The sequence below is a fragment of the Caretta caretta genome, chromosome 2, assembly GCF_965140235.1.
Source record: "Caretta caretta isolate rCarCar2 chromosome 2, rCarCar1.hap1, whole genome shotgun sequence".
Lineage (NCBI taxonomy): Eukaryota > Metazoa > Chordata > Testudines > Cheloniidae > Caretta > Caretta caretta.
Window position 1 is genome coordinate 267382057 of NC_134207.1, and position 26051 is coordinate 267408107.

Consider the following 26051-nt stretch of genomic DNA (forward strand, 5'->3'; position numbering starts at 1 on the left):
GCCGAACCAGTGCTGGCGAGGCCACACTGGGGCACTCATGATAACCCGCACGCTGTCTCTCTTGATCTTTGCCAGGACCTTGGTGATGAGCAGGATCGGAGGGAATGCGTACATCAGGCCCCCTGACCATGACAGGAGGAAGGCATTGGAGAGGGAGTCCTTGCCCAGACCAAAACCGATGACATTTTCTGTTTTGCCTGGTGGTGAACAGGTCCACCGGGGAGTTCCCCACCTCTGAAAGACCATGTAGGCTACCTCCTGGTGGAGAAACCACTCATGGTGAGAAGAGAATGCCCTGCTGAGGTGATCCGCTATCGTGTTCTTGATGCCAGGGAGGTGACAAGCCTCCAGGTGGATCTCGTTGACACAGAAGTTCCAGAGCCAGAGGGCCTCTTGGCAGAGAGCTGATGAGCACACTCCCCCTTTCCTGTTGATGTAGACCATCGAGGCTGTGTTATCCGTCAGGACTCTCACCACCTTGCCTGACAGGTGAGGTAGGAAGACACTGCATGCCAATCAGACCGCTCCGAGTTCTTTGATGTTCATGTGGAGCACCATCTCCTCCAAGGACCACATACCATGGGTCTGGAGATCTCTGAGGTGAGCACCTCAGCTGAGGTCCGAGGCATCTAACACCAACTTGATGAACTGGGAATAGGCAGTCGTCAGCCATTGCTGCAGGGGCCGCATCCGGAGCCTGGCATGGCGGACAGCGTTCGTGCAAGCTGCCATGTGGCCCAGCAGACGAAGGCAGACCCTGGCTGTAGTCGGGAAACGCAGACATCTCTGCGATAAGGTCTGTCAAGGCCCAAAAGCTTTCTAGTGGCAGGAACACTCTCGTGCAGGTTGAGTCAAGCGCCACCCCGATGAATTCTATCCCTTGCTCTGGAATGAACGTCGACTTTTTGTCATTCACCAGTAGGCCCAGGGAGTGGCAAGTGGTTTGCAAGCACCGCAACACACCTTTGCACCTGAGACCTGGAGCTGCCCTTGACGAGCCAGTCATCGAGGTACAGGTAGATCTGGATACCCCGGCACCTGAGGTAAGCCGTCACCACCGACATGTACTTGGTAAACACTGTTGGTGCAGTCGCCAGGCCAAACGGGAGGACCATAAATTGGTAGTGGCCCGATCCCACCGTGAAATGGAGAAAACGTCTGTGTCCTTGGAAGATCACTATGTGAAAGTATGCGTCATTTAAGTCAAGGGCGGCATACCAGTCTCTCGGATCCAGGGAGGGGATGATAGAGGCCAGGGAGACCATGCGGAACTTCAGCTTCTTTAGGTACTTGTTGAGGTCTCGCAGGTCCAAAATGGGACGCAGACCGCCCTTGGCCTTTGGGATAAAAAAGTATCAGGAATAAACGCCCCTGTTCCTATACTCTAGACGAACTTCCTCCACCGCCCCCATCTGCAGAAAACCTTGGACCTCCTGCGCAGGATCCCTGAAGAGGGACAGGGAAGGGGTGTAGAAAGAAACTGAAGGGTATAGCCCTGCGCCACTGTGTTCAGGACTCAGCGGTCTGAGGTTATTGTGGTCCATGCAGGGAGGAAAAGTGAAAGGCGGTTAGAAAAGACCTGGGAAGATGGATCCAGGGAATAATCTGGTAGGTCGCCCTCTGGCGCACCCTCAAAGTGGTCGCTTGGCCCCTTGCTTATTCCGGGTGGAGCCCAACTGAGCAGAGGGTGGCGTTCGTAGCTATTGGCCTTCTTGTGAGGCGAGTCCTGCTGAGGCTGGCTCCCTTGTCCCTGAGGCTGGTGCGGTTTGAACTGCTTACGTGCTGGGCCTGGGACGTACCGTCCCAGCATTTTCAGGGTGGTACAGGAATCCTTTAAACCATGCAGCTTGGTATCAGTCTGCTCTGCAAATAGGGCCTGGCCGTCGAAGGGAAGTTCCTGCATCGACTGCTGAGCCTTGGTGGACAAGCCTGAGAGGAGCAGCCAGGAAGCTTGCAGCATGGAGATGGCAGAGGCCATGGTGTGGGCTGCAGAGTCTGCCGCATCAGAAGCCGCCTGGAGGGCTGTCTGGCTGCTGTCGTGCCCTCGAGGATTGTCCGGAATTCTTTCCTGGACCCTTCGGGGAGCGAATCCTGGAACTTGCCTGTGGCCTGCCACATGTTGTAATTATAGCAGCCAAGGAGGGCTTGGTGATTGGCCACTCTCAATTGCAGGCTAGAAGACGAACAAGTCTTATGCCCAAAAAGATCCAGCCTCCTTGAGTCTTTATTTTTGGGGGTAGCCCCTGGTTGGCCTTGCCTCTCTGTGGTTAACTGCCTCAAATCACAAGGGAATTGGGGGCCGGCCGGGTGGGAGTATAGGTACTCATGCCCTTTTGTTGGCACAAAGTACTTGCATTCAACCCTTTAGAGATAGGGGGCAAAGAGGAGGGAGTCTGCCACAGGGCGGTGGTAATCTTTGATACCCCCTCATGAAGGGGTAAGGGCCACCCTGGCAGGGGCCAAGAAACAGAGGACATCAAACAAGGAGTCTGAAGGTTCTTCCAACTCCTCGGCCTGGAGCCCCAGGTTAGATGCAACCCGCTTTAATAATTCCTGGTGTGCTTTAGCGTCATCCTGAGGAACTGGGTGAGGCGCCTCTGTGATAGCCTTGTCTGGTGATGACGAGGACGATGCCAGTACCACAGGAATCTCCACGTTCATTGGTGGTCTAGTAGGCTGCTCCCCCAAGTCCTCCTGGACCTGTGGGATCCTTCCCCCTCAAAGTCTTGGGTACTGGAGGGGTTTGGGATGCCGAGGCCGCAGGCCAGGCTGAGGCTCCCAACACCAAGCGACCAGCCTGGGAAGCCTGGGTGAACCCCCAGGGGTTCCATGGCGCTGGCCATTGTGCCTGGGGCCATGGGACAGATTTTGGTGCTGCTGATGTAGGCAGCACCGCAGAAACTGGAGGCTGTCCAGCAGTTAGAAAGCCCTGCTCAGTGCCGGAGCGGTTGCTACCCAACGACCAGGATTGGGTGGAGCGGTGGCTCTTATCTGACCAATGCCGGTCGCTGCCCCTGGAGGCAGACCTGTCCGAGCAGGATGAATGTCTTGGCTGGGGCCTTGGGGACCGATGGCCTTCGGCGTATCGGCGTCGGAAACCGGTGATCTACGCCTTACTCTACCCGACCGGTACACGTGCCAGCTGCCAGGAGGAAATCCCCAAACATGGTGATCCCCATCTCGGAGATGGACGACTGCAGTCTCGTGACCTTGACCCCTGGATCTATACCGAGCTCTTGGCGATGCAAGGGGTTGGTCTTGGTGCTCCTGCCTCGGGGCGCATGCCTCGGTGTGTCTGTGCCAGACTACCAGAGAGGTGTGCCTCGAATCCCGCAGTCTGTGCCCAAGGTGCGGGGACCGAAGAGGGCTCCGTTGACCCTGCCTATCTGAGGCGTGATGGCTTCATGCGGGCGAGCAGTAGCGGGACGTTCCACGTGAAGGGGAACTGTGCCGCTGAGGTGGGGACACATGGAGATCCCAAGGCGGGTTTACCCCGAGACCTGGATACCGCTGGAGCCAGTGTGGGCGGCACTGGAAGCATCAGGATCTCTTGAACTGCCTGCAGGGCCTCGATGGCACTTGTAGCTGGCAGAGGCCTGTACTGCTATCTGGAGATGCAGGCAAAGCATGGGATGGGCTGCACCACTCGGCTTGAGCTGGGGCCTGACTTCCCAAAGGAGGCGTTGAGCTGCCTGGCGTGGGTCTTGGTTCACCCCCAGCCCTGTCTTTTCCCTTGTGGGAAGTAGGCGATCCTCCTCCTCCCAGTCTTCTTCGGCTTCTTGGCCAGAGCTGTGGAGGGGGACCGGTGCCGGCTCATGGACGGCACTGACGCCATGGTGCTCAGTGCTGAGTCGGACTGGTGCTTTGGTGCCGGAGTGAGTGCTGACTCCATCAGGAGCACCTTTAAGCGATTGTCCCACTCCTTTTTCATCCTAGGTTTGAATGACTTACAAAGATGACACTTGTCGCTTACGTGCCCCTCACCCAAGCACCGTAAGCAGCTACTATGTGGATTATTGATGGGCAAAGGCTATTTGCAACCATCGCAGGGCTTAAAGCCTGGGGACCGGGACATGACATGTCCCGTCCCCCGGCTGAGTCCCATTCAAGAACTATTACTAAGGGTAACTAATTCAACTATTAACTATATACAACTATATTATATATAATATTATATATTATATTAACTATATACAACTATATTACAGGTTTTCAAAGTTTGCAAGAACAGAGAATGAAACAATGCTAGCTGAAGCAGATGATGTTCCAGCACCATCACTGGCGGCAAGAAAGAACTGAGGGTGGGGGGAGCCAGCGGTGCCCCTTATATCGCACCATGCAGGCGCCACTCCAGAGGGCATAAGAGCCGGTCCCCTATGGATACTGCTGAGGGAAAAACTTCTGGCACCAGTGCATGTGGCGAGCACACACACCTAATATGGAATGGACATGAGCAAGCACTTGAAGAGGAACCCCAAGCTCTAGCTCTTTCTCTTTCACCTAAGATGACAAAGGAACCAGCCTTTTGATTTTTTGGGGAGGTCTGACTTGAGAATTTGGTCAGCCTTATTGCTGGGAACATGTTGTAAGGATTTTACCTTGAACCAAATCTAGCTTCTTAAATTTTAGCTACTAGAAAGCATTTTGTCTTTATTTCTCTTGTAACCATTTCTGACATTAATACCTGGTACCTGAATCCACTTAAAATCCTATCTTCTTTTGTTAATAATCTTGTTTTATTTTTTAATCTAAACCAATCCAGTGCTGTGTTTAAACTGAACTGTTTGCTAACAGTTCAAGAAGCAGATTGTTGAATGTTAACCCTTTACGGGGACAATGGACCTTTAATAGCTGAACTGTCCAGGAGAGGGCTGATCAGTGTAGAATACATGTTGTGAGTGGCCCACGTTGGGAGTTATGACAACACAACCCCTCACTGGTCTGGAGTGCAACCCAGAATATGACAACCCCAAAGCAGGATCTCTGTATAGTTTAACATGAAGAAGAAATAAAGATTCTTGCTTCCATGCCTTGCTACATAGTGCTAATGAGAAACTGATACCTGTTTCCTCGCTTGTGGGAAACAGCTGCTGCCCACGAATCCCATCTGGCTCGTTCAAGCTCCTCATACTTGGTGTGATGGTTCAAATAGGTCTCATCAGAAGTGTCTTCCAGCTAGGAAAAAGAACAAAGCTAGTTTTCCCTCTAATATTCAAAAGATGACATTCTGTCTTCAGGGTGACATTACTGTTTGGTCAAGTACAAAGTAGTAGAAACCCTGTGATTCTGTACCATGGAACTCAGCAAACAGCAATGTCTACTGGATGATATTGGAGAAACCAGAGTCTGTTTTGCCCCACTGAGTTCCTTTAAAAAAAGGGGGTTTCCAAATGGAAGTCAATTCACATAGGATCAAGTTAACAAGGATTTAATCTTTGCTTCAGGTTTGGCTGGTCAAAAATAACAAAATCCGCTGTATCTGACTTACCTATTAATTTATATAATTGGATTCTGAATGTTGGAAGATCAGACATCTGTTCATGCTGTTAATTGTGTGTGCGCGCGTGTGTTGTGGCAAGATGGCCAATTTTAGTCTGGTGGGTCCTGCACTTTTCTTGGCGGGGAGCTAAGATGCCACCCTTTGCCCCTGCTCTTGGGTGCCGAGGGCGCCGCTACTAGCCTGGGAAGGTGGTAGAGGAGGGAAGAGGGGAGGGGTCTGGGTTTGCTCCTCGCTCTCAACCCCCCTGTGGGTTTCTTACCGTCGTCCCCCTTAGGTGGGGTTACCCTTGGTCCTTAGATGTTGGGGGGGAAGGGAGTCTCCCTGTCCTGCTGGGCAGGGTCTCCCTTACTTCAGTTCTCAGGTCTTCCAAATCTCTCAACACACCTCCAAGCTCCAGTCCTTTCTCCTCCTCCCCTGTCTGCCTGACGCACAGGGTTTTATTAGGTTCCTAACAGGGCCTTAATTGACTGCAGGTGCTCCAATTAACCTGCAGTCACCTTCCCTAGTCTACAGGGAACCACGCCTTAATTAGCCTTGAGCTTATATATTTCTCTTCTAGCACTCTCCCACTGCTCCCTGGCCCTTCTGTATCACAGTGTGTATGTATAAATATATAAAGAAGTTTCTTTCATGTAACTATAGAACATTTTTCTTCACAGTTTGTTCTCTGTAGAACACGACAATCCACTAGAACAACTCAGCATGAATTCTCTTACTGAATAAGCCCTCTGTCATAGGAGTTGAGACTTTCCAACATCGAGCAACACCATTCAATCACGTCATCTATGGTTGCTCAGGTTGGCGAGATCTTCCCTTCACTGGGGAATTGGAACCACTGTTTTGAATCACTAACCCAGTCATACTTTTCATGAGCCGCTGAATTTGAAATTTATGTATCAGACTGTTGTCTGGATTCTCTGAGACAGACAAAGCCTCTATTATATAGATCATGTGAACGGATGCCAAGAACATTAAAGCACCACTCAAGGGTTTGCTACAGCTGCTGCTTGTAGAGTGGGATGACCCAAGAAATGCTTTTTTCATAACAGCTGATGCAGATGTCAGGGAGCCAATTGCAGCACAGTCAATCTCCTACCAATAGAATGAGCATAGCTGATCCTGGCCAGGGGCTGTCTGATTGCACTTCCTGACTGGTGGAGGGGCAGGGCTATGTTACTACTTGACCCAGCAGCAGCCAGAGCTCAATGGCTGCTCAATCCAGCCCACACCGCAGCTGTGTTTGATCATGTTTCCCCAGTGCCTGCTCCTGCACCCTTCCAGCCTGTGCCTGGTCTTGTGACAGCTCCAGTTCCTGCTTTGTGTGCCTGTTCCTGCCCAGCCTGCCCTTCTCCATCCCTGGCTCTGCTTCCTGACCATGCCAGTTCACCTACTGGCTCTGGTATTTGGCTTCTGATCCCTGGCTCTGACCTCAGTTTTGCTCTTGACTATGCCCCTGGACATCCCATGGCTCAGATTCTCCACTCAGCTCTAACCTCCAGAGTTGGCCTCCCCCATGGCTCCAACCACTAAGACCAACTGCTAACCTCCCGGTCCTGTTCCTGACAAATTGAGCAGCCTGCAAGACAAAGACTGAAGATGAGGTTCTGCTGTGAGGTTGACCCCCATTAAGGTCTCCGTCTTCCTCACAGAGGTAATGGGCACCTTGCAGAAGCTACAGATCCAAATCATGGCCCTGCAGGCACAGGTCTCACTATCCAGGGCCCCGGTTCAGGAACTGAAAATTCTGCTGCTAGCCCAATTTGACAGTGACTGTGGGAAATTATGCAACTTCCTGAATCAGTGCTGCCTCCTGTTCATGTGATGACCTCTGTCATTTCCCACTGACCAGGCCTGATGTGGACTCATCAGCCTGTTAACTGGGAAGGCCCTGGCCTGGAAGTCCCCTCTCCAGGAGACTTCCAGCCCCTTGTTAGGGCAGCTTGAGGAATTCCATGAAGAAATGGCAGTTGTTTCAATGACCTGAATTGTACCTGCTCTGCCAACGGTGCTTTGGCTCCTACTCTAGGGAATAGACCATTAGCCAAATTCGCCATGGAATTCTGGCACTTAGTGGCTGACACTAGATGGAATGAATCAGTGCAGCACAGCACTACCATTTCCGGCATAGCTTGAATGAAGAAATCAAAGACAAGCTGGTGCAGGTAGAGCCACTGTCTGACCTAAATGCTCTGGTCAGGCTGTTCATCAGCATTGATGATCACCTGGCCAAACATCAACTAGAAAGGAAGTTCAGTTTTCTACACCCACAGGCTGAAGAAATTCGACCTTGCCTTGCCAACACAGAAAGGAACCTGCAGTGAGCTCCAGATTTATGCTTATATTGCGGGAACCCGGGCACTATGTACAGTGGTGTCTCAGTAAGACTCGTGTCCTGTCCCAGTTGGGAAAGCCCTTTATGTCAAACAGTAACCTGGCTGTAGTTGGCTAGTGAGCCACCACCCTCCAACTTCCTCTTTGGCTACAACACCCTGCCATGTTTGAAGTTTAGCTAAGGGCACTGGTGGACTCGGGCCTCTAACAACTTCATGGACCTAGATTTTACTTGGACCCATAACATTCCCACTCAGTGTAACAGCATCCCTGATTTGATGGAATCCATTGGATGGGTCCCCCACTCCTCTGGCCCTGTTATTCACCAGACGACACTGCTGACTCGGACCACACTCCAGGAGATTCTGCAATTTGGATGGATTTGTGCCGCTCATTCCCCCATCATTCCTTGGCTGGATGACCATGACCTGTGCATCCAGTAGGGGTCAGGCATGGTGTGCTTTATGTCAAGATTCTGCTGCCAGTTATGTCTCCCAAGGTTGGTGTCAGATCCAAACCCTCTCACAATGGAGCTGCTGAAGGGCGATGTTCAAAGATAGCTGCCGCCCTCTCCTTCACCCTCTCACCCACTTCAGGTATTGCGGGGAAATATTCAGACTTCGCTGATGTCTTTGATAAAAAGAGAGCGGATGTCTTACCGACACATCACAATTATGATTACTTCAAGTTGCAGTGGGGGCGGTTTAGATTGGATATTAGGAAAAACTTTTTCACTAAGAGGGTGGTGAAACACTGGAATGCGTTACCTAGGGAGGTGGTAGAATCTCCTTCCTTAGAGGTTTTTAAGGTCAGGCTTGACAAAGCCCTGGCTGGGATGATTTAACTGGGAATTGGTCCTGCTTTGAGCAGAGGGTTGGACTAGATGACCTTCTGGGGTCCCTTCCAACCCTGATATTCTATGATTCTATGATTCATACTTCCTCTAAGGACTGAACCTTCAAATGTTCCAGGAATACTTCCATAAGAATTTCCAGAAGAGGTTTATTTGTCCTTCTGCCTTTCCAGCAGAGGATCCAATCTTTTTTGTTATGAAAAAAGACATCTCCCTGGCCCCTGCGTTGTTCACTGGTCTTTGAATAGAGAGACTGTTCAAAATTGCTACCCTTTGACACTTAATGAACTTTTTGAAACACTTTGCTTGTCTGTTTTTTCCCTAAACTTCACAGACTCTGCAATCTGGTTCATACCAAGGAAGACAAAGAGTGGAAGATGGTATTCCAGGTTCCATTCAGGCATTTTGAGTATTTCGTTTGCCAGAAGCTGGGAATAACTGACAGGGAATGGATTACTTGAGGATTACCTGTTCTGTTCATTCCCTCTGGGGCAACTGGCATTGGCCACTGTCAGAAGACAGGATACTGGGCTAGATGGACCTTTGTTCTGACCCAGTATGGCTGTTCTCATGTTCTAGCTATGCCATTTGGGCTAAGTAATGCCTCTACATTGCAGCATTTCATAAATGACTATTTTCAGGACATGCTGGAACAATCTGTTGTTTATTTAGATGATATTCTTGTCTTCTCCAAAAACCAGAAACTACATCAGCCAATGTGCATGGGCTGAAATTGTGGAAAAGCAGCATCACTTGCCCCATAAGCTCAGCCGTGCAGAACACAATGCTATCCACAGCCTCAGAAACAACTCTGACATCATAATCATGAATAGGTCGGAAAATGAACAAGAGGCTGCTAGGCAGCTCTCCAACACCATTTTCTACAAGCCATTACCCTCTGATCCCACTGAGGGTTACCAAAAGAAACTACACCATTTGCTCAAGAAACTCCCTGAAAAAGCACAAGAACTAATCCGCCCAGACAGACCCCTGGAATCCCGACCTGGGGTATTCTATCTGCTACCCAAGATCCATAAACCTGGAAATCCTGGGCACCCCATCATCTCAGGCATTGGCACCCTGACAGCAGAATTGTCTGGCTATGTAGATTCCCTCCTCAGGCCCTATGCTAGCAGCACTCCCAGCTATCTTCAAGCCACCACTGACTTCCTGAGGAAACTACAATCCATCGGTGATCTTCCTGAAAACACCATCCTGGCCACTATAGATGTAGAAGCCCTCTACACCAACATTCCACACAAAGATGGACTACAAGCCATCAGGAACACTATCCCCGATAATGTGACGGCAAACCTGTTGGCTGAACTTTGTGACTTTATCCTCACCCAGAACTATGTTACGTTTGGGGACAATGTATACCTTCAAATCAGTGGCACTGCTATGGGTACCCGCATGGCCCCACAGTATGCCAACATTTTTATGGCTGACTTAGAACAATGCTTCTTCAGCTCTCGTCCCCTAATGCCCCTACTCTACTTGTGCTACACTGATGACATCTTCATCATCTGGACCCATGGAAAAGAAGCCCTTGAGGAATTCCACCTTGATTTCAACATTTCCATGCCACCATCAACCTCAGCCTGGAGCAGTCCACACAAGAGATCCACTTCCTGGACACTATGGTTCTAATAAGCGATGGTCACATAAACACCACCCTATACCGGAAACCTACTGACAGCTATTCCTACCTACATGCCTCCAGCTTTCACCCAGACCACACTACACGATCCATTGTCTACAACCGAGCTCTATGATACAACCGCATTTGCTCCAACCCCTCAGACAGAGAGGCACCTACAAGATCTCTATCAAGAATTCTGACAACTACAATACCCACCTGCTGAAGTGAAGAAACAGGTTGACAGAGCTAGAAGAGTACCCAGAAATTACCTACTACAGGACACGCCCGACAAATAACAGAACACCACTCGCCATCGCCTTCAGCCCCCAACTAAAACCTCTCCAACGCATCATCAAGGATCTACAACCTATCCTGAAGGATGACCCATCACTCTCACAGATCTTGGGAGACAGGACAGTCCTTGCTTACAGACAGCCCCCCAACCTGAAGCAAATACTCACCAGCAACCACACACCACACAACAGAACCACTAACCCACGAACCTATCCTTGCAACAAAGCCCATTGCCAACTGTGTCCCCATATCTATTCAGGGGACACCATCATAGGGCCTAATCACATCAGCCACACTATCAGAGGCTCATTCACCTGCACATCTACCGATGTGATATATTCCATCGTGTGCCAGCAATGCCCCTCTGCCATGTACATTGGTCAAACTGGACAGTCTCTACGTAAAAGAATAAATGGACACAAGTCAGATATCAAGAATTATAACATTCATAAACCAGTCGGAGAACACTTCAGTCTCTCTGGTCACTCGATCTCTGACCTAAAAGTCACTATATTACAACAAAAGGACTTCAAAAACAGACTCCAACAAGAGACTGCTGAATTGGAATTAATTTGCAAACTTGGCTATATCATCTACCCCAAGTACAGTCTGCTTTCAGTAAGCTAAAGAAAGCCTTCCCTTCAGCTCCCATTCTTGTGTATCCAAACCTTTTACCATGGAAGCAGAAGCCTCAAACATTGCAATCAGGGCCGTACTTCCACAAAGTGCAGGCCCGCATCACCAACTCCACCCATGTGTGTATTATTTACATAAACTAACCCCTGCTGAGAAGAACTATGATATCTGGGACTAGAATGGCAACACTTTTTGGAGGGGGCTCGGTTCCTGATCCAGGTCATCACCGATCACAAGAACTTAGAATATCCTTGAATGGCTTAATCATCGGATCCGTGGTCCCTTTTCTTTGCCAGATTTGATTTCAGTATTACCTACTGCCCTGCATCACAGAAAGCGAAAGCAGATGGCCTTTCCCACAAGGACAAATATGCTGTGCTGAACACTACTCCCCAAAGCACTGTGCTATGACCATCTAATTCTGTTGGTGGAACCACAGCCCAGGATTTACCATCTGTGATTCGGACTCTACTCCCAAAAGACCTGCAAGCAGCCAAACTCTGAGAGACCCTTGATACCTTCAGTGCACCATTCAGCTCAGGCTTCCATTTGCACAATGGTTCACTATATTTTAGCAAGCACTTTTACATTCTGAATGATCAACCCAGACTCAAAGTGTTAAGAATATGCCCTGACACAGTAGGTGCTGGCCATTTTGGACACCATAAGACTCAGGACTTGGAGGTACGAAGTTTCTGGCCAAGGGTGAGTACTGACGTGAAGAAATACATTGACTTCTCTGATCTAAGAAAAGGAGTACTTGTGGCACCTTAGAGACTAACCAATTTATTTGAGCATAAGCTTTCATGAGCTACAGCTCACTTCATCGGATGCATACCATGGAAACTGCAGCAGACTTTATATACACTCAGAGCTGTATAAGTTCTAAACTGTGTAAGCTGTAGCTCACGAAAGCTCATGCTCAAATAAATTGGTTAGTCTCTAAGGTGCCACAAGTACTCCTTTTCTTTTCGCAAATACAGACTAACACGGCTGTTACTCTGAAACTTCTCTGATCTAACCTTCCAAAGCAAGTGCCCACATGTTAAAATGCTTGGATTATTCCAGCTTCTGCCACCCCACCTGAATGCTGGTCCATGGTGGCAAAGGACTTCTTGTAGAGCTCCCTCTCTCCCACGGTTGCACTGTCATCCTGGAAACCACTGATCTGTTCATGAAGATGGTGTGTTTTTATTTCTTTTCGCTCTCCCCCCAACACTCACAAAACACTCTGCATTTTCCTAAACCATGTTTTTTGGCTCCATGGACGGCCAGTTGGAATAGTGTCTGATTGGGGCCCACAGTTCACTTCCTGGTTCTGGCATGAACTCTATAAAATCCTAGGAATTGAACTCTTCATCTTCCCAGCCTACCACCCATAGATCAACGGGCAGATGGAGTAGGTACATCAAATCCTCAAGCAATATTTTTGATGCTTCCTTAACTATTGCCAAGATAACTGGTCATTTGCCTGCCATACACTGAATTTGCTTAAAATACCTCTGTCTATGCCTCCACCTACAACAGTCCATTTTTTGGCCAATTACGGCTTTCACTCATTTCCTCCCTCCCGCCTCTGCAGACTCTCAAATTCTTGTTGAGACAGACCTTGTTACCCACCTTCACCAAGTTCACCAAAAACTTATGGAGCATCTGGAAGCCACCAAGGAAACTTATAAACACCATGCTGACCAAGATCACCAAGTTGCACATATACTAAGAGTGGGTAATAATGTCTGGCTGTCTGCTAAACACCTCAAATCCTCCTACCCACCTGCCAAATAAAATCATCAATACTTGCGTCCGTTCAAGATCACTGAACAAGTCAACCCAACTCCAGCTGCCTAAAACCATGAAAGTCTATCCAGTTTTTCACGTATCCTTCCTGAAGGCCTACACAAAAATAATCTCGCTCTGCTTCATGGCCCACTCCCATGGAGGTCCAGGGTCAAGAAGAATATGAAAGGCAAGAAATCCTGGATTCTAAATGAATCCGAGGTCTATTTTACAACCTGGTGGACTAAGAGGGTTATGGTCCAGAAGAATGGTCTTGGGAATCAGAAGGGAATGTCTATGCTCTGGAGCTCACACACACTTTTCACCTGAAGAACCTAGAAAAACTGGGCCATAAGGCCCCTAGAAAGCACCCTTGAGGGTTGGGGGCATGTGCTGTCAAGGGAGCCAGCTGTAATAGGGTCAGCCTCCTAGTAACACACTGGGCATAGCTGATCCTGGCAGGGGCTACCTAATTTACTGTACTTCCTGATTGGTGAAGGGGTAGGGCTAAGCTACTACCCGACCCAGAAGAAGCCAGAACTCTTGGGTTGCTCAATGCATCACACTCAACAGCTGAGCTTGATCCTGCTTCCTGTATAATGTACCTGCTGCTACTCCCAATCTGCTCTTGTGCCTGCTCCAGTTCTTGCTTCTGCTCCCATCCAGCCTGTACCTGCTCCTGCCCAGCCTGCTCTTGTACCTGCTCCGGGTTCTTACCCTACTCTGTCCCTGACATCCCTGGCTCTCACCCCTGGCTTCAGTTCCCAACTGCATCTCTAGCTCACCCATTTGTTCTGGCCTCAACTATGTGCCTGGGTGTCCTGGGGTCCTGATTCGTGGCTCAGCTCTAACCTCCAGGCCTGACCACCCCCATGGCTTGCGCCAGTAGGCATGACCGCCCACGTCCCGGTTGTGTTCTTGACAGAGGAACGCTTTGACCCTCACGCATATACTGGCAGCTCACTGATTAAGCTGTGCGCTGTGGCTGGACAACATTTGCTACAGACTTCGCTTAATAAAGCCTCCAGGCTTAGCAGTTTTACACTCAATCTTTATTTCTTCTAATAATACAAAATGCCAATCAGACATTTTCAGGATGGCTGTTACTTCTAACGACGTTTATCATTTGTCAATAGTGCTTGAGGCCAGAAACAGTGTGACAGTAGATTTTGTCTCACCTCAGAGTCCATGTGATCCAATGGCTCCACATCTTTGGGCTCTACCACTCTCCAGCTGCAGGAAAGAACACTCATTGTCAGAACAATTCTGCACTTGCTGCCATGTCACCCTCTTGGCTAAGACCCAGAGCCAAGACCTGGCCTCACAGTTGTTTCCCCATAGGTGCTGGACACTAGATCAAAGGTGATTAGCTTTACTGACAAAGCTTCCTAGTACAGACATACACACCTAGAAGCCATAGATTTAGATGTCTCATGTATGCACCAGCCAGCAATGTGACAACAGAAGCCTGATAAATTCAATCTCATTGGACTCTGTTTTGACAGGCTTTGAGGGAAAGCAAAAATGGCAGGGCTTATGAAAGTGAACAATGAACAACTGTGGAACTAATGACCATCTCATCGACCATGACCAATCAATCACTTTCTCTCTCTCTCTTTTACATAAAAGTCTCATCTGTATTTTGTCTACTTAGATTGCAAGGGGCAGAGATCTCTCACTACAAGTTGGAGGTACACAGAAGACTGGATGCTGAATAAATAATAACAGTAATCAGAACCAGGAAATAGGATGTGCAGAAACTGCATGTAGTACTGCACAGCGCTTCCAGCGGTCCTCACTCCTACAGCAGTATCTCCGCTATTTCAATCTTTCTGAAACTAGTAATTATACCCTTGAAGCACTCATACAGTTCAAACCTCTTTGCCCGGTCTGCTAATATCCCTACAACGACATGTGCCAACAACTGAACAAGAGACTAATTTCCCTTGCTAACCTTTTTCATGTCTGGGAATTTTTCAGCCATCAGCTGGGAAGCATTTACCCAGACCAAACACTGCTGTCATATGCTAGTTGGCCAGTGGGCGATGCTGCCATGAAATTCCCTTTGAGGTGACAAACTGCATCCTTTTTGATTAAGGTTGTTTTTTTTTTTAAAGATATACTGTCTTAATTTAAGTTATTGTTGTTTCTTGACGAAAGACAGAGCTTTAGCAAAAGAGAAATAGCTTTCTCTTTTCACAGCCAAAACACCACCACCCTACACAGAACACAAAGGGAATTATTAATACTTTCCCATCTGCAGATACCTTGGTGTTAGAATCTCTTTGTACTGCAGCTTCTCCACTCGAGTGGCTGCTGCCATCGACATTGGGATCACAATGTTATTGATGTCGTAAGAACATTCCACTTTTCTTTTCTTTGAGGATAGCTGAAACCACACGCAGAGCGGAAAGGGAAAAAACCCAGAAAGAGCATTAGTGTCAACACAAAAGAACATTTAAATCATACCATGGAAAAAGAAACTTCCCCAGAACAAGAGGTACATGTTACCTAGTGTTTTGAGTAATGGTGTAAGCAGGATTCCTGAGTTTTTTCCCCAGTTCTTCCACCAACCTGCTGTGATATTCTGGCCACATCAAGCAAACCCTATGGCTCAATTTATTCTTCTCTAAAGTGGGGATATTTACCTATCTTATGTTGATGTTGCTAATCCTAATATTTGTAAAGTGTTTTAAGATCATATAGCAGAACAAAGTACTATTTATTACGCAATTATTCACAGCTAAGCAAGTCTCCTCCCCACACTGGAATTTGAGCTTGAGCCCTGAGAAACTAAGTTTTCCCTCTACTTGTAAATCAGGTTTTTGGAAGTCTCCATACTCAGCGTAGAACAAAAGGCCTCTCAGTTCTAGGTGAAGAGCTCAAACCCAGACGGCGGGTATATCTATGGTGCAAAAAACCCCCAGCAGCCTCAAGTCTAAGAGCCCGGGTCAACTGAGTCAGACTTGTGGGGCTCATGCTACAGGACTAAATGTAGTAGTGTAGATGTTCCAAACTGGGCTGGTGCTCAGACTCTGAGGCTCTCCCTTCTCACTAGGTCTTGAAATCTGAGCTCCAGCCTGAGTGGGAACATCTACACTGCTATTTTTAGCCCTGAAGGGCAACCCCAAGTCAGCTGATCTGAACTCTAATATTTACTACTGCAGGGGTGTTTTTTTGTTTTTGTTATGTAGACACACTTTAAGTCAGTAGCAGCAAAAAGTTAGGTGCTCGGATGTCAACAGTGATGAGCACAGTGTAAAAAATTTGAAACACAGATGGGAAGACTTGTCCATAAAATCCTTTAGAATTTGGTTTAGGAAGCTTCTGAAAAGATTGTTCCACTCCAGAGCAGGCAAGGCTAACAGGTCCAACTTCCAACTCTACTCCTAGACAACTGCAGCTGGGCATTCCCAATGGAGTCACCTATAGAAGGTGGGGCCAGAAAGATGGACAGCTTCTGGTAATGAGGCTCCAAGCAAGTGAGCTGACAATGTCAGTAGACTCTGTGAAGGAGTCCTCAAAGAAGAATAGTTTACAAATATTTTGGATATAGCAGTGAAGCATGAGATGGATCTGGAGCAGACAACGCAGGATGGAGATGGGCCTGCCCTGCTGAAGCTATCTGGGCAACAGGAAAGCAGTTCAGCTTTGGGATTCCTCCATCTTGCTTCTGTCAGTCAAGCCTGAAACAGCTGCCCATTAGTCAAAAATAGCATGTGGGGGGAGGGGGGCGGGGGGAGGAAGAGCAATAAATGTAATAATTGCTACTTCTAAGTCTCCTCCCTCCAACCCAGCAGTCTCCCCATATCCACAGAGGCCTGGACAGGAGCCAGTCAATACTTATCCTATATGGGCTTATACAAATGACTATCGTGAGATGTAGCATTTCCCCTCCCTGCCTCTCTAATTCTGTTCTCTCCCACTTAATTTGTGATCAAAACAAAGTTGAGTCACAGAGCTCACACAAGGATTTGTTTATGCACAGGACTGACAGAATCAGAGAAAAGTAGGGCTGGAAGGGACCTCAAAAAGTAATTAAGTCCAGCCCGTTGCGCTGTGGCAGGACCAACTAAACCTAGACCATCTCTGACTGGTGTTCGTTCAACCTTTTATTAAAAGCCTCAAATTGCGGGAATTCTGCAATGTCCCTTAGAAGCCTATTCCAGATCCTTATAGTTATTCCAGATCCTATCTAACCTAAATATCCCTTGTTGCAGATTACACCCATGATTTCTTGTCGTACCTTCAGCGGGTATGGAGAACAATTGATCCAAGTCCTCTTTATAGCAGCCTTTAACATATTTCAAGACTGTTACCAGGTCCCGCCTTAGTTTTCTTTTCTCAAGACTAAACATGCCAAGATTTTTTAACCTTTCCTCATAGGTCATGTTTTCTAAACCTTTTATCGTTTTTTGTTGCTCTCCTCTAGACTCTCTCCAATTTGTCCATATCTTTCCTAAAGTGTGGTGCCCAGAATTGGACACAGTACTCCAGCTGAGGCCTCACTAGTGCTGAATAAAGCAGGACAATTGCCTCCTGTATCTTACATACAAGACTCCTGTTAATACACCCCAGAATCATATTTGCTTTTTTTCACAGCTGCATCAGATTGTTGACTCACATTCAATTGGTGATCCACTATAATGCCCCGATACTTTTCAGCAGTACTACCACACAGCCAGTTATTCCCCATGTTGTAGTTGTGAATTCAATTTTTCCTTCCTAAGTGAAGTACTTTGCACTTGTTTTTACTGATGGTGTATGCTTAGTAACAAATTTATAGACCACATATGCTGGCCCTGGTGGTGCACAGCAGGCACCCTGGCCACTTTGGGTGCTGGCTAAGACCACTGAAGCAAGTAGTTACTACTGTCTAATACCAAGATCATTTTAATAAAGGCATTTCCAGATTGTCCCTGCAGCCTACTGGCAGGCAAGGACTCCCCTCCCATAACTTTGGCATAGGGTGTCCACGATGAGTCTAGCATCCGTTGGCCATGTCCAGCAATGCAGATGTTCACCAGCTGCATTAAAAAAACAGCTCCCTTTTTTAGGTTTGTTTGACACAGATTATGTTCTGACTCACCATTGCTGAATTACCAGCGGAAGGGAACTGGCTGGAAGATGGCGCTGGAGGAGTTTCTAGATACAAAGTTGGTAGGTGGTGCATCAAAGGACTATGTTTATGTGTCTGAGAACCGGAAACAAGCAAGCTGTGATTGTCTGTTCCTTTAAGCTGCCTCTCCCCTTTAAACAATGAACCTGTTAATAAAGCACATGAACAGAGAACCCAAGTAAATCCAGAGTAATTTGTTCATAAGTCATTGCTGCTCTTATCTGTCAGTCCACCAGAACCCAGCTGGGGAATGCAGTCTGTATTGTAGAAGAAATGTTAAAATAAAAGAAATGGGGAAAAATCTACAAGTCAGAAAACCCAAGTGAAACCATTAGCACTGCACAGAATTGAACATATCACCTGTGAAATTCATCTTTGCTGGGTGTTTGCAATGAATATAAGTATCAAAAACAGTAGACTCCCCTCCAGTATGTTCAAAAAGTGGCCACCAAAAATCTTCCTCATATGTTGAGCTGATCACATTAGCCCCATCTTTGAATCACTCCTTTTTGTGTATCACATTAATTTAAAAAACACGGTCAACCACTACAATTAAGCCCCATGACACTACTCTGAGGAGGAGAAGTGATATATAAAGATCTTTGCACTCACCACTAAAATGCAGCAGCTGATCAAATTATCTCAAACACAGTACACAGTTTTAGGACAGGAAGTGAAGAATACCACCATAGTCAACTGAAACTGCACAGAAAGGCTGATGTGTCCTCTCAAACATGAATCAAAGGAAGTGAATTATTATCCGAGAAAACACTGAATGTGCACTGCTGGCAGCAGTAGCATTTGCCACAGAAGAGAAAGGCTCTCTGACACCACTGGAGAGAAGCCAAGATTAATCCCTGAGCAGAAGGGACCTAAGACAGAATACTATAGCAGCTATTCTAAAGCACATAGTAAAGCCATCGAAACTGACACAGGATGCAAGACTGATGGAGTTTATATTTAAGTGTAATAGTTTGCCTTCTTTAGTAGGTTCCTTACACCTGGAAAGGAGAGTGACTTCAGTGCTAACAAGCATGACCATTCTCTACTCAATGCCTCTTGTACCAACTATTGGATGGATGACATCTACAGTCTTTGCAAGTAACCTTCTCTCTCAAAGAGAAACAAACAGACTGAAAACAATGGGTAGGGTAATTAACTATTGTTAAGCCAATGTGTATAGTGCTTCCTTTTTCATACAGCTGAAGGCACAAAGCTGAATGCACATGGGATGTGCATCAAATGCCAACCACCACACTGCCTGGTGCCAATCTGTATTTTCAGCATAAAGTTCTTTTCTTTATACGTTCTCTGGTTTGTTCATGATAATTCGTATCAACAACGGCAAAACAAATAAGTACGTCAGAGTCAGCAGCTGTGGGCCCCATTATAAGAACTCCATGGGCATGTCTGGTTTGCAGGCTGCATACTATGCTTGCTATTTTCTGCAAGTACTGGGTATAAGAAAATATATTCTTTTAAAAAAACAAATGAAAACACCCACCATGGTACACTAAACAAGACCGGATGCTATAACTGGGGATTAATTCTTTCTAACATGGAATTGGTTTTTAGCCCTGGGTGCTTCTGTCAGCTTTCCTAAGAGCTTAACTTCTATGGATAGTTTTAATATCATGCACTTTAATGGGCTAAAAGAAACAGGAACCTAGAAAAACAGAAAAGAGTACAGGAGAAGACCGTGAAGAGCAACAATGGCAGCTCTGAACACAACTGAAACAGAAACATTTGGCAGGGATTTGCCAGGCACTCTTGGCAGGTGGATACACACATGCTTTGATTTAACACACACAAGGATCAAAAAGTTTCTCTTCGTTGACTTTCTTGTTAGTTCATTCCCAATCACGCTGTCTGGGTTTCTGTAGTAGCCATTTATTTGGTCATCTAACCAAAAGCAGGCTTTCCATTGTGGTGATGAGAACTTCTGCAATTTGCAAGATGCCAAAGCCAATCACCACCTGACGTTTATGTACTGAGTTTATTGCTACTTTCTACAGAAATGACAGGAACTGTAGGCTACACTGTAGGGTTGCACTTTGGTCACCTGTTAAAACTTACATGTAAGTTGACACCCCATCTCAGCTGAACTTACTGGATGCAGAGAAAGGTGATAGGCCTAGCTTTGGGAAAACGTTGGTTAGATCTTGTGGCTTCTTTCCAAAATGGGACATCTTCAGAGCCTTGAGCTTATGGCTCAATCTATGCTGCCTGTCATCTCTTAGTAAGGTTTCCAAGTACAAGTGAAGAGGTTTGCCTGAAAATAAAAACAACAGGTTATTCTAATATACACAAATCCTCTCTCCCCACACACAAACACCAGTGTTGTACAGACATAATTTGTAATTAGCACCTGCCAGTACTGTTAAATTCTATACATAGGAAAGTCACACATGCAGCTAAGCAGTTACAAATCCTGTCCCTTTTTAATCTTACAGCTCGTTGTCACAGATGATGTGATACAGAAAGTTCAGCATGAGTGGCCCCAGAATAAAAGCTTTCCTGCAACAAAGCAGCTGGTCAGGACAATCTAGCTCATGGAATTTGGCATCTTGCCTCAATGGATTACCTCTCACACTGTGCTGGCCTAACCCATTTTCAACTACACTATCATTTCTTGACAGTGGCCTGTGTCATTGCCTGAAAAGCTTTAGCAAAGGCTTCTCATATTTCATTTCCTATTGTCTCTCTGTTCTTACTGTAAAAAGCAAGTATGACAAGGTAAAACAGAAATTAACATCAAACACGTCTGAAATAGATGCTTTCACCCTTGCACATTGGGGAAAAGTATACCCTTCCAGTTGTTTACCCTGCCTTTAAGCCCTGTGACAAATGTCTTGTCCTTGCAGTTGCCAAAACCTCTTGCAAAAAAAGAACAGTTACTTACTCTACAGTAACTAAGAGACTAACCAATTTATTTGAGCATAAGCTTTCATGAGCTACAGCTCATTTCATCGGATGCAATCAGTGGAAAATACAGTGAGGAGATGGAGAATGTATACTTTCAAATCAGCGGCACTGCTATGGGTACCCGCATGACCCCACAGTGTGCCAACATTTTTATGGCTGACTTAGAACAACGCTTCCTCAGTTCTCGTCCCCTAATGCCCCTTGTCACAAATATAAAGGGAAGGGTAAACCCTTTTAAAATCCCTCCTGGCCAGAGGAACACTCCTCTCACCTGTAAAGGGTTAAGAAGCTAAAGGTAACCTCGCTGGCACCTGACCAAAATGACCAATGAGGAGACAAGATACTTTCAAAAGCTGAGAGGAGGGAGAGAAACAAAGGGTCTGTGTGTCTGTCTATATGCTGCTTTTGTCGGGGATAGACCAGGAATGGAGTCTTAGAACTTTTAGTAAGTAATCTAGCTAGGTATGTGTTAGATTATGATTTCTTTAAATGGCTGAGAAAAGAATTGTGCTGAACAGAATAACTATTTCTGTCTGTGTATCTTTTTTGTAACTTAAGGTTTTGCTTAGAGGGATTCTCTATGTTTTTAATCTAATTACCCTGTAAGGTATCTACCATCCTGATTTTACAGAGGGGATTTCTTTACTTCTATTTACTCCTATTTCTATTAAAAGTCTTCTTGTAAGAAAACTGAATGCTTTTTCATTGTTCTCAGATCCAAGGGTTTGGGTCTGTGGCCACATATGCAAATTGGTGAGGCTTTTTATCCAACATTTCCCAGGAAAGGGGGGGGTGCAAGTGTTGGGAGGATTATTCATTGTTCTTAAGATCCAAGGGTCTGGGTCTGTAGTCACCTAGGCAAACTGGTGAGGATTTTTACCAAACCTTGTCCAGGAAGTGGGGTGCAAGGTTTTGGGAAGTATTTGGGGGGAAAGACGTTTCCAAACAGCTCTTCCCCAGTAACCAGTATTTGTTTGGTGGTGGTAGCGGCCAATCCAAGGACAAAGGGTGGAATATTTTGTACCTTGGGGAAGTTTTGACCTAAGCTGGTAAAGATAAGCTTAGGAGGTTTTCATGCAGGTCCCCACATCTGTACCCTAGCGTTCAGAGTGGGGGAGGAACCTTGACACCCCTACTCTATTTGCGCTATATTGATGACATCTTCATCATCTGGACCCATGGAAAAGAAGCCCTTGAGGAATTCCACCATGATTCCAACCATTTCCATCCCACCATCAACCTCAGCCTGGACCAGTCCACACAAGAGATCCACTTCTTGGACACTACAGTGCTAATAAGTGATGGTCATATAAACACCACCCTATACCGGAAACCTACTGACCGTTATTCCTACCTATATGCCTCCAGCTTTCACCCTGACCACACCACACGATCCATCGTCTACAGCCAAGCTCTGCGATACAAAATTTGCTCCAACCCCTCAGACAGAGACAAACACCTACAAGATCTCGGTCAAGCATTCTTACAACCACAATACCCACCTGCTGAAGTGAAGAAACAGATTGACAGAACGAGAAGAGTACCCAGAAGTCACCTACTACAGGACAAGCCCAACAAAGAAAATAACACAACGCCACTAGCCATCACCTTCAGCCCCCAACTAAAACCTCTCCAACGCATCATTAAGGATCTACAACCTATCCTGAAGGACGACCCATCACTCTCACAAATCAGGCCAGTCCTTGCCTACAGACAGCCCCCCAACCTGAAGCAAATACTCACCAGCAACCACACACCACACCACAGAACCACTAACGTAGGAACCTATCCTTGCAACAAAGCCCTTTGCCAACTGTGTCCACATATCAAAGCAGGGGATACCATCATAGGGCCTAATCACATCAGCCACACTATCAGAGGCTCATTCATCTGCACATCTACCAATGTGATATATGCCATCATGTGCCAGCAATGCCCCTCTGCCATGTACATTGGTCAAACTGGACAGTCTCTACGTAAAAGAATAAATGGACACAAATCAGATGTCAAGAATTATAACATTCATAAACCAGTCGGAGAACACTTCAATCTCTCTGGTCACTTGATCTCTGACCTAAAAGTCGCAATATTACAACAAAGACTTAAAAAACAGACTCCAATGAGAGACTGCTGAATGGAATTAATTTGCAAACTGGATACAATTAACTTAGGCTTGAATAGAGACTGGGAGCGGATGAGTCATTACACAAAGTAAAACTATTTCCCCATGTTTATTCCCCCCCACCCACTGTTCCTCAGACGTTCTTGTTAACTCCTGGAAGTGGCCCACCTTGATTATCACTACAAAAGGTTTTCTTCCCACACACCCCTGCTCTCCTGCTGGTAATAGCTCATCTTAAGTGATCACTCTCTTTACAGTGTGTATGATAACACCAATTTTTTCATGTTCTGTGTGTATATAAATCTCCTCACTGTATTTTCCACTGAATGCATCCGATGAAGTGAGCTGTAGCTCACGAAAGCTTATGCCCAAATAAATTGGTTAGTCTCTAAGGTGCCACAAGTACTCCTTTTCTTTTTGCGAATACAGACTAACACGGCTGCTACTCTGAAACTCTATAGTAACTGTGGTTCTTCGATATGCGTTCCCCACATGTATTCCAATTCTGGTGCACATATGCCTCATATGAGATAGATTCTTTTGGAGTTTGCTGGGGCCACACCTGTGCCCTAGATACCCTCTCACTCTCCACAGCCAAGGGCATAAAGGAATGAGGGCGGTCACAATTACCCTTCAATTGCTTCCTAAATCAGAATCTAGGTGGTACAGGACTCCACAGTAGTGGGGAAGAAGGGCAGGGAAGGTTGTGGAATATGTGTGGACAATACATCTTGAAGAACCACAGTTACTAAGTTAACTATTCTTTTTGTGATTGTCCATGTGTATTCATCTGGTAACGCACAAGTCGTGATCTTCTGTCCAGGAGGTGGGTGCTCAGAGTCTGCTCAAACAATGAATAAGACAGCTCTGCCAAAGTGGGTGTCTGATCTGGAGCTCTCCAACAAGCAGTGCTGGAGTTCAGTTCACACCTTCACCCAGCTGGGTGGTCTACAAATCTGAGATTGGAACGCCCCTGAGAAGAGAGACTGCAGAGGATGCTTGAGCTCTGGTAGAATGAGCCATGATCTGTGAAAGTAGGTTCAAGTGAGCTTTTGCAGATGACACTAAACTGGGAGGAGTGGTAGATACGCTGGAGGGTAGGGATAGGATACAGAGGGCCCTAGACAAATTGGAGGATTGGGCCAAAAGAAATCTGATGAGGTTCAACAAGGACAAGTGCAGAGTCCTGCACCTAGGATGGAAGAATCCCATGCACCGCTACAGACTAGGGACCGAATGGCTAGGCAGCAGTTCTGCGGAAAAGGACCTAGGGGTGACAGTGGACGAGAAGCTGGATATGAGTCAGCAGTGTGCCCTTGTTGCCAAGAAGGCCAATGGCATTTTGGGATGTATAAGTAGGGGCATTGCCAGCTGATCGAGGGACGTGATCGTTCCCCTTTATTCGACTTTGGTGAGGCCTCATCTGGAGTACTGTGTCCAGTTTTGGGCCCCACACTACAAGAAGGATGTGGAAAAATCGGAAAGCGTCCAGCGGAGGGCAACAAAAATGATTAGGGGACTGGAACACATGACTTATGAGGAGAGGCTGAGGGAACTGGGATTGTTTAGTCTGTGGAAGAGACGAATGAGGGGGGATTTGATAGCTGCTTTCAGCTACCTGAAAGAGGGTGGCTCTAGACTGTTCTCAGTGGTAGCAGATGACAGAACAATGAATAATGGTCTCAAGTTGCAGCAGGGGAGGTTTAGGTTGGATATTAGGAAAAACTTTTTCACTAGGAGGGTGGTGAAACACTGGAATGCGTTACCTAGGGAGGTGGTGGAATCTCCTTCCTTAGAAGTTTTTAAAGTCCTGGCTGGGATGATTTAGTTGGGGACTGGTCTTGCTTTGAGCAGGGGGTTGGACTAGATGACCTTCCAACCCTGATATTCTATGATTCTATGATTGTGCAGCATGCCCTGATATAGTCAGAAAGCCACAAAAATAATCGTTCAGTGGGTATCGGCTGATGCTTCATCCGGTCAGAAAAGGCCAGGGACAATCTCTGAGAACTCCTGAATGGTCTTGTCCTAGTCACAGTAGGAAAGAATTTGGAGCACATATAAGTAAGGCTACGATTTTGTCACGGAGGTCGTGGAAGTCACAGAATCCATGACTTCCAAAGACCTCCGTGACTTCAGCCCTGGTGGCTGGGAGCTGCAGGGTCCCGCCTCCTCCTGCAGCAGCAGGGGGACCCCTGGACACCACAGGGAGGCAGGGGGACCCCCTGCAGCTCCCCTCCATCGTGGGAGTCCAGGGGGCCCTGGAGCTCTGAGCCCTCACTGGTGGTGCAGGCCCAAGAGCTCCCAGCCACCCCGCAGCTGCCCAGTCCCTTCCCATTTTATCATGGATATTTTTAGTAGCAATCCAGGACAGGTCACAGGCTTCAGTCAGTTTTTCTTTATTGCCTGTGACCTGTCTGTAACTCTTACTAAAAATATCCATTACAAAACCTTAGCCTTATACATAAGGTGTGAAGTTTGGCTTCCCTTGACTACTCCAAGGCTTGAAAAAAATTGGCAGGTGGATCACTTGATTCAGGTGAAGCTTCAAGATGGCCTTGGGCAGAAACTTTGGATGAAGCCTTGATGTCACCCTGTCCTTATCACATAATGTATATGCCATTGCAGCCTGGATTTCCCTTATTCTCTAGGCTGCATTTCTAACCATCAAGGTGGTTTTCACAGACAAGCGGTATACAGAAAAGGTTGCTAGATGTTCAAAGGGGGGACCCCCATTAACCATGCTCCATGAAAAGATAGTTGAGATCAGTGTAAATGTGGCTGTCATGTAGGTCCATGAGGTCACATGTCCTAAGAGTATGAGATATGCTTACTGATGTTGCCAGGTAAGCC

General features: G+C 46.8%; 1 protein-coding gene across 8 annotated transcripts in view; it reads right to left on the minus strand.

The window, feature by feature from the left end:
- The window catches only part of LOC125631098 (KAT8 regulatory NSL complex subunit 1), a 139930-nt gene that overhangs the window by 15643 nt on the left and 98236 nt on the right, over positions 1 to 26051 (minus strand). For all 8 annotated transcript variants that reach the window (XM_048837288.2, XM_048837287.2, XM_075126092.1 and 5 more), the window contains 5 exons: positions 20262 to 20423; positions 18122 to 18297; positions 15300 to 15421; positions 14211 to 14265; positions 5063 to 5175 (listed from right to left, as the gene is read on the minus strand). In XM_048837288.2, coding sequence (XP_048693245.1) covers positions 5063 to 5175; positions 14211 to 14265; positions 15300 to 15421; positions 18122 to 18297; positions 20262 to 20423 — 628 coding nt within the window. The remainder of the gene's footprint in view (positions 1 to 5062; positions 5176 to 14210; positions 14266 to 15299; positions 15422 to 18121; positions 18298 to 20261; positions 20424 to 26051) is intronic.